Genomic DNA, 18,487 nt, shown 5'->3' with positions numbered 1-18,487 from the left:
AAATCCAAAGAATGGAGAGAAAAAGGAATGAAGAAAAATGAACAGAGCCTCAGAGAAATGTGTACCACTGAAAGGCACAGCAACATAGGCATAATGTGAGTACAAGAGAGGGAGGACAAGAGAAACAGAGAGATAAAGAAACAGAAAAATATTCAAAGAAGTAATGGCTGACAACTCCCCAAATTTGAGGAAGAATAATCTAGATGTCCAAATAGTTCAACAAACTCGAATACATTCAAAGAGATCCACATCAAGACACTTCAAAATAAAAATGTCCGACTATTAAAAGAAAATCTTGAGAACAGCAAGAGAAAAATGACTCGTTATTTACAAGAGAACCCCAATAGGATTAACAGCTGACCTCTCATCAAAACCAATGGAGGCCAGAAGGCAGTGAAATGACATATTCCACTTGCTGAAAGGCAAAAAAAAAAAAAAAAAAAAAAAAATCAACCAACAATCAGATATTCATTTAAAATATCTTTCAAAATTGAAGGCAAAATAAAGACATTCCCAGATAGGGGTGCCTGGCTCAGCAGGTTAAGCATCTGTCGGCTCGGGTCAGGATCCCAGAACCCTAGGATTGAGCCCCATTTGGGCTCTCTGCTCAGCAGGGAGATTACTTCTCTCTCTCCCCTCCCCTCTTTTTCTCTCTCTCTGTCAAATAAATAAAATCTTAAAAAAAAAAAGACATTCCCAGATTAAAACTGAGTGGACTGGTTGACTAGCAGACACACCATAAAGGAATACTAAATAAAGTTGTCCAGGCTCAAAACAAGTGATCCCAGGAGTAATTAAAATTCACATGAAAATGAAAAAGGGCACTGGGATAGGTAATTATATAATTTGACAATATAAGTAAATGCCTATTAATTCTGCTTGCTTCTCTTAATTTTTTTAAAGAAACTGTGTATAAAAATATGTATATAATTATGTTTTTGGACCCATAACATAAAAATGTAATATATTTGTGAATAACAGCAGAAAGGAAGTAGATGGGACTAAAGTTGTATCACACTAAGGAAATGACTTTGGTTGAAGACAAATGAAGAAAACCAGAAACAGTAACTAAGAAAGTAATAAATGCTATAAATATGTCCTTGTGCTCCTTTCTTCTGTCAGTTTCTTTAAAAAACATAAAGTTACATAAGGTAATAATTATAACAAGATATTGCTGGGTTTCTAACATATCTAGATGCAATATGTAGAGCAATAATAGTACAAAATAATAAAGGGGGAGGAAAATGAGCTAAATAGAAACGTTTCTATAGCTCACCCAACTAAGTTATTATAAATGTGAAATAAATTCTTACTAGTATTTATTACATATATATACAACATATATTAGATATATTTTGTAACCTCTAGAACCACTAAATATATATATTGAAAAATTATAAAGAAAACAAAGTGTCACACCTAGAAAATATTCACTCAATGCAAAGGAAAGCAGGAAAAAGGAACAGAAGAACAAAAAGGAGAGGATATATAGAAACAAAAATAAATGGCAGACCTAAACCTAACTATATAAATGACATTACATGTTAATAGATTAAATAATCCCATCAAAAGGCAAAGTGTCAAACCAGACCAAAAAAAATAAGGTCCAACTATATGCTGCCTACAGGAGACAATACTTCAGACTCAAATATAAAACAAAGTTGAAAGTAAATGGCTTATCATACAACAGCAACCGTAAGAAAGCTAGCGTGGCCATACTAATATCAGACAAAATAGTCTAAAAGTGTACTAGAGATAAAGAGGTGGCATAACTGATAAAACACCCAATGGATCAGGAATATTGACAATTATAAACACATATGCAACAACAAACAGCCCAAAATATATGAAGCAAAAGCTGACATAAAGGAAGGGAAAAATAGAAATCCAACAATAATAGTTGAAAGACTTAAATACCCCACTTTCAACAAAGGATAGACAACTATATATAGATAGATATATACATAGAAAGATATATATATGATTATATATATATATAAGATCAACAAGGAAATCAAATACTTCAACAATACTATAAACCAAACAAATCTAAAACACATCTATAGAATATTCCACCCAATAACAGCATTCTCCTTAAGTGCACATGGAACATTCTCAGTATAGACCACATGCTAGGACATAGAACAAGCCCCAGTAAATTTTTTTTATTTTTTTATTTTTTGCCCCAGTAAATTTTAAAAGACTGAAATCATACAATGTATAGTCTCTAACTATACTGGAATGAAATTTGAAATAAACAACAAAAAGAAATTGGGGGAACTCAGAAATATTTAGAAATTAATTACTCCTAAGTAGTCATTTGTCAATGAAGAAATCACAAGGGAAATTGGAAAATACCTTGAAACGAGTGAAAATGAAGACATAATAAACCAAAATTTATGGAATGCAGATAAAGCAGTGCTTACAGGAACATTTATAGTTACAAATGGCAGTATTTAAAAAGGGGGTGCCTGGTGCCTGGGTGGCTCAGTAAGTTAAGCATCCCAACTCTTGATTTTGGCTCAGGTCATGATCTCAGGGTCACGAGATCCATCGAGCCCTGTGTTGGGCTCTGTGCTGGGTGTGGAGCCTGCTTAAGATCCTCTCTCCCCCTCTTCCTCTGCCCCTCCCCCACCACCTAGTCCTCCCTCTCTCTCTTGAAAAGGAAGATTAAAGGGGCAACTGAGTGGCTCAGTCAGTTAAGCATCTTACTCTTGATCTTAGCTCAGGTCTTGATCTCAAGGTCGTGAGTTTAAGCTCCACTGGGTGTGGAGCCTACTTAAAAAAAAAAAAAAGGAAGATTCAAATCAATAACTTAAACTTCCGTCTTAAGATACTGGGGGAAAAAAGCAAAATAAAAACTAAAGCAAGCAGATGAAAGAAATTAATAAAGATTATTAGAGCAGAGGTAAATAGAGAGTATAAAAACAACTGAGAAAAAGAAAAACGGGTTCTGGGAAAAGACCAACAAAATTTAAAAACCTTTACCAGACTGACTAAGAAAAAATAAGAGAAGGCTTAAACTACTAAAACCAGGTTTGAAAGAAGGGACATTACTACTACTTTATAGAAAGAAGGATAATAAGGGAATAATACTATGAATAATTGTAAACCAATAAATTAGATGACTTACATGAAATCGACAAATTCTTAAAAACAAAAAACTACTGTAACTGACTCAAGAAAATAGGCTCAAGAACCTAGGGGCGCCTGGGCGGCTCAGTTGGTTAAGCGTCTGCCTTGGCTCAGGTCATTATCCCAGAGTTCTGGGATGGAGCCCTACATCAGGCTCCCTGCTTCTCCTTCTCCCTCTGCCCCTCGTGCTCTCTCTCTCTCTCAAATAAATAAAATCTTGGAAAGAAAGGAAAGGGAAAGGGAAAGGGAAAGGGAAAGGAAAGGAAAGGAAAGGAAAGGAAAAGAAAAAAAAGGCAATCTGAAGAGGCCTCTAACAAATGAATTTAATTACTAATCAAAAAAAGTATCCACAAGATAAGCCCAAGTCCACATGGCTTCACTGGTGAATTCTACCAAACATCCAAGGAAAAATTAATACTAATCATTCACAAACTCTTCCAAAAAATGGAAGGAAACATTATCAACTCATTCTGTAAGGTCAGTGGTACCCTGATACAAAAACCACATAAAGACATCACAAAAATACTAGAGACCAATATACCTTATAAATATAGATGCAGAAAGTCCCAACAAGGTACTAGCAAAGTGAATACAGCAACACAAAAAAAGTGTTATACTCCATCAAGTAATATTTATAACTCAGGGAGAAGGCTGGTCTAACATACAAACATTACTGTGAAAAAGCATATCAGTATAGGACAAAAACCCCAGGATCATCTCAACAGATGCAGAAAAAGCATTTGACAAAATCTAACACCCCTTTTTTCATGATGAAAACACTCAAAATAGGAATAAAAGCAAACTTCCTCAACCTGGTAAAAGAGATCTACAAAAAACTCACACTTAACATCACATTTAATGGTGAAAGACTAAATGCTTTCCCCTTAAGATGAGGAATAAGACAAAGATACCTGTGATGAGAAATGAGACAAGAATGCCTGCAATCACTACTTCTATTCAACACTGTACTGAGAGTTCTAACCAGGGTAATTAAGCAAGAAAATGAAATAAAATGCATCCAAAGAAAGCAGTAAAACCATCTATTCACAGATAATACAATCTTCTATGTAGACATCCTAACAAATCCACAAAAAAACTATTAAAACTAGTAAGTTCAGTTAGGTGGCAGGATACAGAATCAATGTATAAAAATCACCTGTATTTTTATACATTTGCAATGAATGACTAAATGGAACAAAGAAAACAATTCCATTGACAATAGCACCAAAAAGAATAATACACTGATAAATTAAACAAAAGAAGTACAACACCAATACTCTGGAAACTACAAAATGCTTCTGAAAGAAATTAAAGAGCTAAATAAACGGAAAGATACCCCATATCTGTGGATCGAGAGACTTAATACCTACCTTCCAAGATCATTAACAGGATTAAATGAGATAATACTTTCAAGCAGGCTTCTGAATTTTAAAGTTAGCAATAGTAATAACTGTTATTAATACCAAAAGGTTCACAATCCAAACTTTTCTTCAACTAAATACTCAAAACTTCAGTAGGAAGTAATATTAGAATAGTTGAAGACAATACTGAGAATAAAATAACAAGAGCTCATCTAAAGTCAATGCTCTTCTAACTGAAGTGTTTATCTATCCCAAAGGTCCAGTTCTAATGAGCAACACGCTAGTGAAAAGGACTTATAAACATATAAAGGAAACTGAAAGTAGCCTCTTTTCTGAAAACCAGCTACCAAGTCTCTTTGAATCAAATCCTGATAAATTTGACTCATTTTCCAATCATATAAGGATAACCAGTTTGCCTACTTATCCTACAGACATGTTGAAAGAAAGTAAACATACATTAGGTTACAGAGCACCTTTCCTCTAAAAACATTAAGATGTTAAAGTGTAAAGTCGTCCTGTGCTCACTCTCTATCTGGTACATAATTTAACCTACTACTCTACTCATCTGCCCAGTGAACTGCTATGTCCCAAGATGACTTTCCTATTTTGTCTTGGGTACAAGTTGATCTGGATGGTGGCTCTGATTGCCCAACTTCCTAGCATTGGTAAATACTGACCCTAAAAGGATAGCAGACCACACAAATCTAAGAGCCAGAAAAACTTTAGAATTCACCTATTATAATTTAATATCTATACATAATTGCCTGACTGGTGACCTTCTAGTCTCTACTGAAGTAAGTCTAGAGTTAAGAAGGTAGAGATGTACAAATGCCACCCCTTCACAAGTAGAGCAGAAATACAAAGTTATTCTTTAATACAGAACCAAAAATATTCTTCCCATAATATTCACTGATAGGTCCCTTGTGCAAGCATACAAAATAAGCCTACTTTCATTTCCACAGGGCAGTCCTTTAAACACTTAAAGGCAGACAAACATACCCAAAGTTGTTTTCTTGCTCAGGCACCAGGGCCCAAATTCTTTTAATTTTTTTATATCATGGTTTCCCTTACTGAGCTTAAAGTCAATTTTTTTTTTCTCTCATCCCAATAATTCTTTGAATGAATAAAAGAAAAACTTAAGGGGCGCCTGGGTGGCTCAGTTGGTTACGGCTCGGGTCATGATGGAGCCCCACGTTGGGCTCTCTGCTCAGTGGGGAGCCTGTTTCTCCCTCTCCCTCTGCCTGTTGCTCCCCCTGCTTGTGCTCTCTCTCTCTCTCTCGTTATCTCTCTCTCCCTGTCAAATAAATAAATAAAATATTTATTTAAAAAAAAGAAAGAAAGAAAAACTTCAATCAGTAAGTTTTGATCCCAGATTCTACTATCGGTTATGGCACGTCTTCTCTATTCTCCAATTACACAGTGGATTTGTCAAAACAGAACTATTTTTTTTTTAAAGATTTTATTTATTTATTTGACAGAGAGAGACACAGCGAGAGAGGGAACACAAGCAGGGGGAGTGGGAGAGGGAGAAGCAGGCCTCCTGTGGACCAGGGTGCCAGACGTGGGGATCAATCCCAGGACCCTGGGATCATGACCTGAGCAGAAGGCAGACGCTTAACGACTGAGCCACCCAGGCGCCCCAAAACAGAACTTCTATTAACTTTATTAAATTTCATCTTTTAAAAGTAGGATCATATGTTTTCAGGTGGTTTTACCTTCTTTTTAAGTTGCCATATCTGTTTTTACATGTCTTAGTTTACAAAAATAATACTGTTGGAGAAAAATTAAGCCCAGAATAACCTAAGGAAATTCTCAAAATCTCTTTAATTTCCAGGAGAGGTACTGTGTCTATTTACCACCGCATCCATGGTAATGAGCATAAAACCTAGTATACAGTTAGCACTGAAATGTGTGAGTAGGTTAAAAAATACAGAACTTTAAAATACTCGTATTTCCTTGATCCAGAAATTCCAAAATTCTTGGAATTTGTTATCTGTCCCAAGAAAATAAGACACACACCACAATCTAAATATAAAAACATTCTGTTTACTTTTATTTATAAGTAATTTTTTTAAACACAAAGGCATAAGCAACCTAAATGAATAGAGAAAAGATTAAATAATGGATTATGCACCCATTAAATTAAACTTTTGAGGTTAGAACATACAAAATTGTCACTATATAATGATAAGTGGAAAAGAAGGATATAGAAATTAAATAACAGAATCCCAATTATGTAAAAAAAGAAAATAAAGGAAGCATCCACACATTTTTTCCCCCTAAAGAGACTAAACTTTGGGGGGGAGTGAAATGTTCTCCATATCTTGGAGTGGTGGCTATATGTCAAATTTTTCAAAACTTACTGTAAATGGTTTCCTTTTCAAAATAAATATACATGTAAAAAACTGTAGCTCCATAAAGTTTATATAAAAAAGGAAACTAAAAGATACACTCAAAATATTTGGGGTAATTTTTCTGTACTTTCCAAATTTTGAGTAACAGACATAAAAAAGTGGGGGCACATAGACATTGAGGTTATTCCAAAACCATCCTTCGAAATTATAATAAAATCTTTTAAAAAATAAATTATAGTGAATTTGGTGGATGCCAATATACATTAGATAAATAGCAACTAGAGTACCTATAGCCCAATGCTATACAGGTACCTTAAATGTTTAGGGCATGCCTGCTATGCAACTCTGTATTCCACACAAATGGTGTTCTTTAGAGTTCTGTGACATGTAGACCTATATTCTTAGTTAACCCATATGATACTTCCATGAAGAAGGTATGATCCCATTTTGGACATAAGAAAATTGACATTGAGGATGAGGTTAATAAACCTGCCCCAAATCACAAACTTATTAAGTGTTAGAGCTGGGATTCAAATCCAGGTCTGTTGATTCCAAGGCCAATGTTCTGCCCTTTATTGCTACACTTCACTGCTTTCCACAAGAGGCTAACCCACCAAGCCCCTTGTTATCTATAAATCTGATTAGCACACCTAGTCCTTACTCTGAACTAAACTTGCCCTGAACTAAACCTTCCCAGCTACTCTATATTATATACTTACTTTACTTCACAAACTAACAAGAGCCCTCTTAGGCACAGTTACTCAGTAAGTAACAAATCTATATAACATTATCATCCACCCATATTTCTCTACACTTGAAGTCTATCTCTCCCCACTCAATTATAGGACTCATCTACTCTTACTGTTAATGAAAGTTAAGTCTGGAAAATTACTTATTAGATTTCATAGGTAGCTTTTTATTTTTTTTTTAAGATTTTATTTATTTATTTGACAGAGAGAGAGCACAAGCAGGGGGAGCGGCAGAGGGACAGGGAGAAGCAAGCTCCCCACTGAGCAGAGAGGACCCTGGGATCATGACCCCAGCAGAAGACAGACACTTAACTGACTGAGCCACCCAGGCACCCCCATAGCTAGCTTTTTAAAATTAAGTATTAACATTGTTGATTATGCATTTTAATGATCTTTTGGGGATAAAATTTGGTAATCCTATGAAAAGATTACCTTTTGAAACAATTCCACTTCTAGCAATTTATCCTATAAAAAACACATTTACAAAACAGGCACAAAAATACACAAAGATGTTTATTATAGCATCATTTGTAATAAAAGAAAGTAGTGCAAACCATATCAATATCTACAAATAGCAAAGTGGTCAAAACATGATGGTACATTGATATAGTGGACTACTTAGCAATATAAAAAATGAGGAAGATTTATAGTTACTAACATGAAAAGGATAACATTGTTAATAGCAATACTCTGGTGAAGGGGGTATTTTACATTTCAGTAATGCTTTTTTTCTTTTACATGAGCACATGCTGCTCTTGTAAGCAGAATGAGCAAAGAAATTAAAAATAAAATGCAATGGTATGTGTAATGGTCCTTGGAATCCCTTAGGGGCTGCAGTCCTATTTTCCTCTTCTCTCTCCACATATACTAATGTGTGCATTCAAATATTCAGGTGCCCTCTCTGAGCAAGGAACTTACTAGGTTCTGGGTAATTAAGTCAGCAACAGAGTCCCTACCCTCATGCAATGCCCTTTTGGTAAAGCCAGGGTGGAAACAAGAACTGCTAGCTTATCCAGGAACTGGTTCAGGAATTTGAGAAAAGGTCCAAATCCTATGCCATGCCTGAGCATGAAAAAGTTGATGAAAAAAGACCCGAACCATTTTACAAGTAACTTTCACAGACTTCTGTACAGTATGACCATCAAGCAGAAGTTACCAGTTTATGACATAGCAGAAGCAACCAAATCCTTGATCATTATTCTCAAACAAGTGATAGAAGAGACACAGAATACCAAAAACAGAAAGAAGCGCAGTCTGGCCCCAAATCCCACATGTTCATAAAAGAGAAGACCAAGAAGATCAAAGAGATTACCAAAAACATTCGACAGAGTAATTTTCAGAGCTTTGCTATAGCTTCTTTCATTTCCTCACAATTCCGCCTCTTTTTATTTCCAGCCCCTGCTCCCTAGAAAAACCTGTGGTGCATATTTATACTTTTAAAAACCACTTCTTTTCATTGAGGAAATTCTGAAGTAAACAGAAATCCAATAATTATTATCTTGGCAAAGAAAAGCTGACTTCTATGTGATTAAACATCCCTGCGTAATAAATTACTAATCCTCAGGATATAAAAGAAATGGTACAAAACTTATAATTTTTTTAAAGTTACTTTAATCAGTGTTTCCATTTTATTCCTCAACTACTGGTTATCCTATTGTGCACCAATGAGAGCACAAAGGTCTGTATGGTCTTCTGCCACCCATCAGTTGAAATATTCCCAAAAGCTGTTCTTCAAAGTACCTCCCCACCTCCTCTGTAATTAACAATTCCTAAAGGCAATTTATCTCCTCTCTCCTGTAAGTTTTTCCACGGTCAGTAACCTAAAATGTTTTAGTGTGGTGCACACCTACGCTGTGGTCCTGGTTCGCAGCTGTATAGCTCGGGCAAGTTTCAGTTTTGGTTTCTTTGTATACAAAAGATGAGGCTCTAAAATTCAATGTCACCGTTTAGCCCTGATACTCAATGAGGCAAATCCTACACACACAATAAGTGGTAAGCACAGTATTGCGTAAAGAGTAAACAGACCTGGATTCAAATTCCCTGACACCTATGAGGTGTCTGGCATTGGGCAAGTTATTTACCCTTAGAGACCTTTCCTTATTTCCTACCTATTATGACCAACAAAAGAATATAAATTATAAAAAGTGTATAACACAGTATGCCTTCAATTTGTTATGAGTTCCCACTTACCAAGTTTTTACTCTTGATAGTTTCTGTATTTTAACACTTTTTTGATTGTTTCTAAACAATCTTCACTGACTAGACAGGAATTTAGTTTTTAACAAATTAGGAGGTGATTTCATTCAAAAACATTCATAACTACTTTGTAAGTATATGCAGGATGACAATTTAGAACTCGCAGAAAATGTATCCAGTGGCATACACAGCACAGCGATTAAGTGTATGCATCTCCTGTACCATACAAAACTGAAAAAGAACTTCATCAAAAGTAAAGAACATAATCTTTCCACAATGTTCATGATTAAACAGAACATTAGCTACAAAAGAGCCCCTATCATTTTGCCAGGGGATACTAAAATCTCGAATCCAGTGCTTCACTTCTTTACCACCTTTGCAGGTCTGAGTTCCAATTACTGCTAAGCAAAATAAATAGAAGACGATAATAATTAAGAGTAGAATTCACTCCAAAGAATGTGATATGTGCTTTTTTTCCCCAATGAAATTCCAAGACTTTCAGCTGAGGAAAGAAAGAAGGTAGAACACTCAAATTTACAATATGCGGAATGATCAAAAAGCAAAATCTGCATAAATCATGAAACACAGCCCAAACATGTAAACCCTCGGATAAAAAGTAGTCACAGACTTATTAATTGTAGCATCACACGCTGCTTCAAATATAACAATCCTATGCCTCTGATCTGTCAACTCTGGCACTGCTCCCTATGAGAGGTATTCTACTGAAAATTACAATCATCACACATGTAAAGATTGTGCAGGAAGCAGCATTATTCATTTCTGGTACTAGAAAAGCAGTGAACTTATTTTAGCTTGCTTAAATTTAAAATTATCTTTCGACCTTAACACACAAGAACTTATTAAACTTTTTTTTAAAAAAAATATAGCTGTCTAAGCGTGTGGATATATAAATTGGTCTCTTCTCCACATAAAAATAAAAACTTTAGCTATATTCTACCTTCTCCCTCCTAGAAGCCAGTGCCTCAAAGGCCCTCCTGAATATACTGCTCCAGCGTTTACTGTATCACTTGGGTGAAGAAATTCTTTCCTTAAATATGGAAAGAACTATGCAGTAATGATTCAAAGAGGCTATATTAATTGTAAAGCCAAATCACTGCCCTGCAAAGTCGATTATGACAGGTTCTCTCGGCTGAGTTTTTTAGAGCTACCAGCAAGAAGGCACAATCCGGAGCTGCGACGTTTCCCGTGTCGCCGCTGGCTGGACCGATGGGTAAGCTGGAAAAGGTGATCGACGTACCTGGAGGAAGCTGCAAATTAGCAGGCAACTGGATTGTTGTGGTGTTGGGGGCTTTCACAGCGACTATCTGAGGAGCAGGCAGCGGGGGGCCGCTGCTGAGTTTAGGAAGAGCACTGACAGGAGCCACTTTGGTCACCAGGGTCCCCACGGGGGACCGCAGGGGCTGGGACACCGTGGACTCCACGCAGACACTGACAGGAGCCTTAGTCACGGCGCCCAAGGCCACCGGGGTGCTCTCCACACGGACAGGCACAGTCCCAGCGGGGGCCATCGTCACGGTCCCGGAGGCGCTCACACCGGCGGGGGGAGCGGCGCCGGCCGGTTCCGTGAGGCCCGCGGGCATCCCCAGGTGGATCAGCGGCAGCTGCGACGCTGCCGTTCCGGGAGCAGAGGCTAGGGGAGGCTTGACAAGCGGCAGCCGACTCCAGAGCAGTTCCGGCTCCACAGCATCGCTAGGGAGAGGCGCAGGGGCCGCGACACAGAAGTCAGTGACGGGCGCCGGCTGGACACCGAGACCCGCGCGTCCCGGACTTCCCTCTGGTACGTGCGGCCCCGGCTGCAGCGACACCTGCTCGGCCGCTCGCCGCTTCCTCAGCGGCGCTCACACGTGCGCCGGCTCAGCCCCGCGCCTCAGCATCGGGTCCCGCAGCAGCGGAGCCCGGCTGCGGGGTTTCCGGAAGGGCGTCACTTCGGCTCCCACCACCCAGCAAAACTCTGCGCCCCAGTTCCCCCGCCAGAAGTTTCAAAACTACAAACCCGAGCGCCCCTAAGCCCCCTACACACATTCGGCGTGGCCCCGCCGCGCGGCCACGCCAGCCATGTTTATATAGCCACGCGGAGACCTCGCGCACGCGCACAGGCCGCCGTCGCCGCCCCGGGCTTCCCCCGGAATCCGGCCCTGTCATTGGCCACAGACTGGAATCGCGCTCGTGACGTCACTAGGGACGGCTCCAGAGGGCGTTAGAATCTTCCCCGGCATCAGGAGGAAGGAGGGTCAAGTTGCCAAAAAGCTACCACGTGGGAGGGGCAGACCACACTTGGAAAACTGCGACATTCGGGTTCCTCTCCTTGGTATCCCCAGTGGTATGTTCCTTTAAAATCCAAGAGTGTAATTTCCACACGCTTTTACTTTGAGGAAAAAATGGGGACTGGCTTCAGAGAGCGGTAACTCCGTAAGACTTAATCACGCGTCCTCTGTTTTTCTGCGAGCTTTGCCCTAAAGCGTCGCAGAATGAGCATTACAATTGACATTGTGAAAAAAATTGTCCATTTCTTTCTTTTAAATGTTTAAGAATGGCGTATAATTTTATAGCCTGTAAAATATGCCTATTTTCCTATGACTTTAGAGTTGAACTGCCCCAAGGGAAAATCGTTTTCTTCCTTTGGGCGGCTCTAGATACCGCTTGTCACCTCTAAAGGTAAATTGTTTACATTTGTATCTCCTTGAAAAGTGGGACAGTGTCTTTTGATTCCTACATCCTCAGATTGTAGCAATTAGATTTTAACTGCAATCCTAAATATTATTTGAAAAAGTGAGAAGTGTTTGTTAAATGAATCAGTAAGTCCAATTTATGGGAAAACTTGCTCCTTAGAGATCTAGTTAGAGAAGATGCCTTGATTTCAGGCTTTTGTCGAAAGATTATGTTTGTAGGAACCGACACTATAATGGAAGGAAATTTTGCAAGTAGGCAGGCTAGGTGTACAGCTGCTAGTTTTCTCCCTCCCTGTAAACTCCAATGGACAGGACCTACTCACAATCCACACACTTCACTACATTACTTCACTACATTTGCTGTCTCTCCCATGTCAACCAGTCCAAATCAAGAAACCATCTTAGGATTCAAATCATTTACAACCTTCCCCATTCATGAAGACTAAATGATAACGTGGCCTCTAGAAAATACAGTGGAGTTGGGGAGAGGGTAAATTTATGAAGGGCCCCTTGTGTGCTGGTCACTAAGAGGTATTTTGTTTTTAACAGCCATTTCATTGTATTGACTTAAAAACTGCAGTTAAAAGAGTAATTTTCCAAGGAACTGGGATCCAAAAGTCTATATGAAACCAAAGTACATCTCTTTCCATTATCTCCACAAATGTCTAATTCTTCATATATCCCATATGCCCCTGGCAAAATGCCTTGCATATAAAAGTGTTTAATAAATATTTGCTAGATGATTTAAATACATCTATGCAACATTTTCAGTGAAGCAATAAGCTCTAGTGGTTTCGAATCTCAGATCTACTTTTTACTAGCTGGGCATATTGTTTAGCCTTGTTTTTTTCTTCATAGAATGTAATTCAATAAGTACTGGTAGAGGGAAGGCTAGGAGTTTGCTCTGAGGACTCTCCCTTTCTAAACTTTCATTAGACCCCACCCCCAACTCACATACTTTGTTTAGACATGTAAATAACCTCAATCCAGTTACAAGGAGGCTTGGCTGAGGAAGTACACTTTCTCTTTAAAGTGACCTTGAACATTTTGTTCTAATTGTTTATGTTTGCTCTATTATTTGTCTCTTTGATAGGAACTTTAATTTTCTAGTTGAAAATAATATACTTTTTACCCAGCACAAGTAACTACTGTCCCGAATTTGGAGATTAGTAATAATTATGTTTGCTACATTTCCTTTCTACAGAAACTTATATTAAAACAGGATATGTAGGGAAGCAAAATGCATTTTATCTCTCTATGTGAGAAAAGACAAAAATGCAGGGGAAGATTATACCTTGATTTTTATTATGTTTATCTGTTGAAATATTTGTAAAATTAAGGATGTTGAAAAATACTTATAAAAAAAAGAAAAATACTTATTAATTTACCTTCTGTCTTAGTCTGTTCAGGCTGCTGTAACAAAATACCACAGACTGGTTTTTTAAAAAATTGAATTATAATTTATATACAATATTATATTAGTTTCAGGTGTATAAATAACAGCGATTCAATATTTTTACACATTACGAAATGATCACCTTGATAGGACTAGCTACTGTCACTATAAAGTTATTATAATATTAATGACTTTCCTGTGCTGTATATTACATCACCGTGACATGATTTATTTATTTTGTAACTTGATGTTTATATCTTTTTTTTTAAGATTTTATTTATTTATTTGACAGAGAGAGACACAGCGAGAGAGGGAATACAAGCAGTGGGAATAGGAGAGGGAGAAGCAGGTTTCCTGCCGAGCAGGGAGCCCGATGCGGGACTCGATGCGGGACTCGATGCGGGACTCGATGCGGGACTCGATCCCAGGACCTGGAATCATGACCTGAGCCGAAGGCAGACGCTTAACGACTGAGCCACCCAGGCGCCCCGATGTTTATATCTCTTAATCTCCTCCTCCTAGTGGGGATTAGGTGATGGGTGGCTTATAAACAGCAGAAACTTACTGCTCACAGTTTTGGAAACTGGAAATCTGAGATCAGGGTGTTGGAATGGTCAGGTGAGGGCTTTCTTCCAGATCACAGACTTCTCCACAAGTCCTCAAATGACAGAAGGAATAAAGAATCTCTCTGGATCCTCTTTTTTTTTTTTTTAATATTTTATTTATTTATTTATTTGACAGAGAGAGCGAGAGAGGGAACACAAGCAGGGGGAGTGGGAGAGGGAGAAGCAGACTCTCGATCCCAGGGCCCTGGGATCATGAACCTGAGCCGAAGGCAGACACTTGACAACTGAGCCACCCAGGCTCCCCACTCTGGATCCTCTTTGATAAGGTACAGATCCCGTTCATGAGGGTCCCCTCTCATGATTTAAGCACCTCCCAAAGGCCCCACCTACTAATACCATCACATTTGGGAGTTGGGATTTCAACATAAGAATTTTTGGGAGACACAAACATTCAGACCAGATAGGACCTTCTGAATGAGGGACATTAATTCATTAAGTCATTAATTGTCCAAATACTCTGCTCATCAACTCAGGTAATGGAATAAAACTGTGAACAAACACAGAATTTATATTTCCAAATTTTAGTATTTACACACACACATAAACACACTTTAATTTGGGCAAAACCAAAGGCTAAGGGTGCAATTACCGGGAGGACAATGCAAATTACTCTTACTATCCTTTTGATTTTCCGTATGTCTACAGTCTCCTCAGAAAATGAATAGAAGTTTACTACTCTGTAGAATTTAAACAGGAAGGCTTCTTTGTGAAATGAAATCAGCTGAGAACTCTGCCTGAGAAAACCTAACTATTTGGCTAAGATGGTTATGGCCTCAGCTTCAAATTGAGTCAGAAATCAATGGCCTCAAGCTCTATACCTTGAACCTGGTCCAGTATCTGTGCTTTTATATCAAGAGATTTAAATACTTTTCTGCAGAACACGTTCCTACAACACCATTCTGTCATTCCTGTCCTCTTAAAGGAATGCAGCTTAAAGTCTTAAGAAGTTTGACTTCATTAATGACTTCCATTTTTTTATGCCTTCACTAAAGGTTTAATGAAGTCTGAGACACTTTTAATGCTCCTACAAAAAGTGGATACGACAGAAAGATCCTATCATAAGAGATGCATCACACTATGGACTACGAATCAGCCACTCAGATTTATACTTGTAGAGGTACATTAATGGAAAAATGATCATGGTATATTGTTAAATGTAAAAAGGAGGTTATACAATAGTATAGAAAGAATGATTCCATTTTTTTGTAAACTAAAAAAAATTTAACTAAAAAGCAGGTAGATACATGCTCAGAAGAAAATCTAGATTATACCCCAGTGGGCACCTGGGTGGCTCAGGCTACTGTCTTCGGCTCAGGTCATGATCCCAGGGTCCTGGGATCGAGTCCCGCATCGGGCTCCCTGCTCCTTGGGAGCCGGCTTCTCCCTCTGCTTCTCTCTCTCTCTCTCTCTCATGAATAAATAAATAAAACCTTTAAAAGAAAAAAGAAAATCTAGATTATACCCCAGACTGTTAGCAGAGGACATCTGTTTGGAGACATTCTAAGTGATCATTTTCTGTTTATATTTGTGTCTTTTCTAATATATTTACATAATCAAAAATTAACACAACGTTTTTCTTAAAATATATAATCTTAGCAACAACTGAAATCTTTTAAGTAGAGCTAAGTATTCCCTGGTCTCCTCCCCATAGCACTCAGGAAACCATTGAACGTTATGAAGCTAGGAAACTATATTAACCTGCTTAAGCTATGCCAGGCAGAAGCTTACGACACTGCCCTAACCTAGCAGGATGGGTGTTTTCTAAAAGTGTGAATACTGCCTTCCTTTCATTTCATATTAAGTGTAGAAAAAGCAATGACTTACTCAAGAAGCCATAATCTCAGAAATAATCTTTTATTTTCTAGAAGATTCTGCAATCACAGAACTTTTTACTTGTATTGCTGATTTTAGCACTCATTTTCTTGAATTATATCTTCTTAGACGATCTTCCTCCCCACTCCCTTCAGTCAGTCATTCATATAACAAGTGTTCTCCACCAGTGTTCATTGTATGCTTACTGCGTGCTTGGCAGTAGAGAATATATCAGTGAAAAAAAGAAAAGACAGAAATCCCTGTCCCTGTGAAGCATACATTCCAGTGGAAACAGACAAAATGAAAAAAAAGTAAATTATAAAAATGTAAATAAAAAATGAAAAGGTAAATTATATGGTAGATTAGATAGTGATGCATGTCCTGCAAAAGGAAGTCAAACAGGAGCATAGAAAGAACTGTTGATGATGGAAGAAGAAAGAAAGGGAAGGCAGCAAAATCACACCGGGCCTTGTGTAGGCCTGAGAAGGATTTTACTTTTTACCCTGAGAAATGGAAAGGCATGGGGAGATCTTGAGCAGCAAAGTAACATTATCTGACTTATATTTTTAAAACTTCATTCTGACTGCTCTATGAATAGTCCAAGAAGGCTAACTGGATAGGATAATTATAGGATAATATACCAGGATAATAATATAAAGATAATTGTAGGGAGACTACTTAAGGAAGCTACTAAAAAACCCAGGTGAGAGATGATGGTGGCTTAGACTAAGGTGATATTGGGGTAAGTGGTAAAAAGCGGCCAAATTCTGGGAATATTTTGATGGTAGACCCAACAGGTTTTCCTGATGGAGTGAGTGTGAGGTATGAGAGAGGAGGTAAGGATGATTTAAAGGTTTCTGGCCAAGGCAAACTGGAAGCGTAAGGGGCTGTTGATTGAAATAGGGATGACTACAGTGGTAAATGGGAAATCAGATGCCCAATCTGGGACATATTTTATTTTATTTTATTTTGTTTTATTTTGAGAGGCAGAGAAGGAGAGGGAGATGGAGAGAAAGGGGGAGGGAGGGATGGGGCAGAGAGAGTATTATGTAGGGTTCAATCTTACAACCCTGAGATGATGACCTGAGCTGAATCAAGAGTTGGACGCTTAACCAACTGAGCCACCCAGGCGCCCCGGGATATTTTAATTTGAAATGCTTATTATATATCCAAAGAGGGTTTAGAGTAGGCAACTGGGTATACAAACCCAGAGTTCAAGGAAGAGGTCCAAGCTGAATAAAAATATATTCACTGGCATACAGATGGTATTTTTAACATCATTGGACTCAGTATGACCAAGGAGGAAGAAAGTATAAAGAAGAAGAGAAGAGGCCAGAGTCCTGGGTACTCTAATGTTAAAGGTTGGGTTGATGAAGAGGACCCAGCAACAAAGATGGAGAATGAATTTTAATTTCCATTGATAATAGGAAAATTGGGAGAGTAAGGAGTCTTGAAAGCCAAGAAATGGCCACGTGTCAGAAGAAGAGAGGGATCAACTGTGTCAAATGCCACTGATAGGTCAAGTAAAATGAGGACTGGTGATTGCCCAGTAAATACAGCAACACAACGTGAGGTCATTGGTAGCCTTGATAAGAGACAAGTCTCTGTGGAATGTGGAGATAAAAGCCTGATTGGAGTATTTTCAAGAAAGAATGGAAAGAAAGGATTTGAAGACTATGTGAAGTTTTGATGCAAAGTGGGGCAGGAAAATGGGGCAGTGGCTGGAGGACATGAGGTCAAGGTAGAGGTATTCTTTATGATAACATCATACTTATATGTTGTTGGCAATGATCCAGGAGGGAGGGAGATTACTGATAGCAGACTAAAGAGGGGAGACTTGCTGGAGCCATGTCCTTGAAGGTAAAAAGGGATGGAATCTAGTGCACAAGTGGAGAACTTCAGCTTTTATAAGAGCAATAGACCATTCATCTATGGCAACAGAAGCCAACACAGAGTTCTTGGCCACAGAACTGGTAGGTAGATGTTTGTGATGGTGGGAACTTGTGGAAATTCTCTTCTAATCTTTCTCCCTTCCTCCATCCCAATCCATGTCCCTTATAGTTTCTAGAACAATCTTCCTAAAATGCAAATCTACTGAGGTAGTTCCCACTTACAACTTTTTCACTCACAGGCTAAAATCTCAAATAGCTAGCATGGCATACAAGGTT

General features: G+C 38.3%; 1 protein-coding gene across 1 annotated transcript in view; it reads right to left on the bottom strand.

Annotated features, from left to right (window-relative positions):
* Window positions 1-11,519, bottom strand: part of TAF4B (TATA-box binding protein associated factor 4b) — a 124,643-nt gene extending 113,124 nt beyond the window's left edge. Inside the window, 1 exon segment of the mRNA XM_027577153.2 lies at window positions 11,054-11,519. Coding sequence (XP_027432954.2) covers window positions 11,054-11,396 — 343 coding nt within the window. The 5' untranslated portion in view covers window positions 11,397-11,519.
* Window positions 11,520-18,487: the final 6,968 nt, after the last annotated feature.

Source organism: Zalophus californianus, chromosome 14, assembly GCF_009762305.2.
Source record: "Zalophus californianus isolate mZalCal1 chromosome 14, mZalCal1.pri.v2, whole genome shotgun sequence".
Taxonomy (NCBI): domain Eukaryota; kingdom Metazoa; phylum Chordata; class Mammalia; order Carnivora; family Otariidae; genus Zalophus; species Zalophus californianus.
The sequence above is the reverse complement of the archived record's forward strand: the minus strand, read 5'-3'. Positions and strand labels throughout refer to the sequence as shown.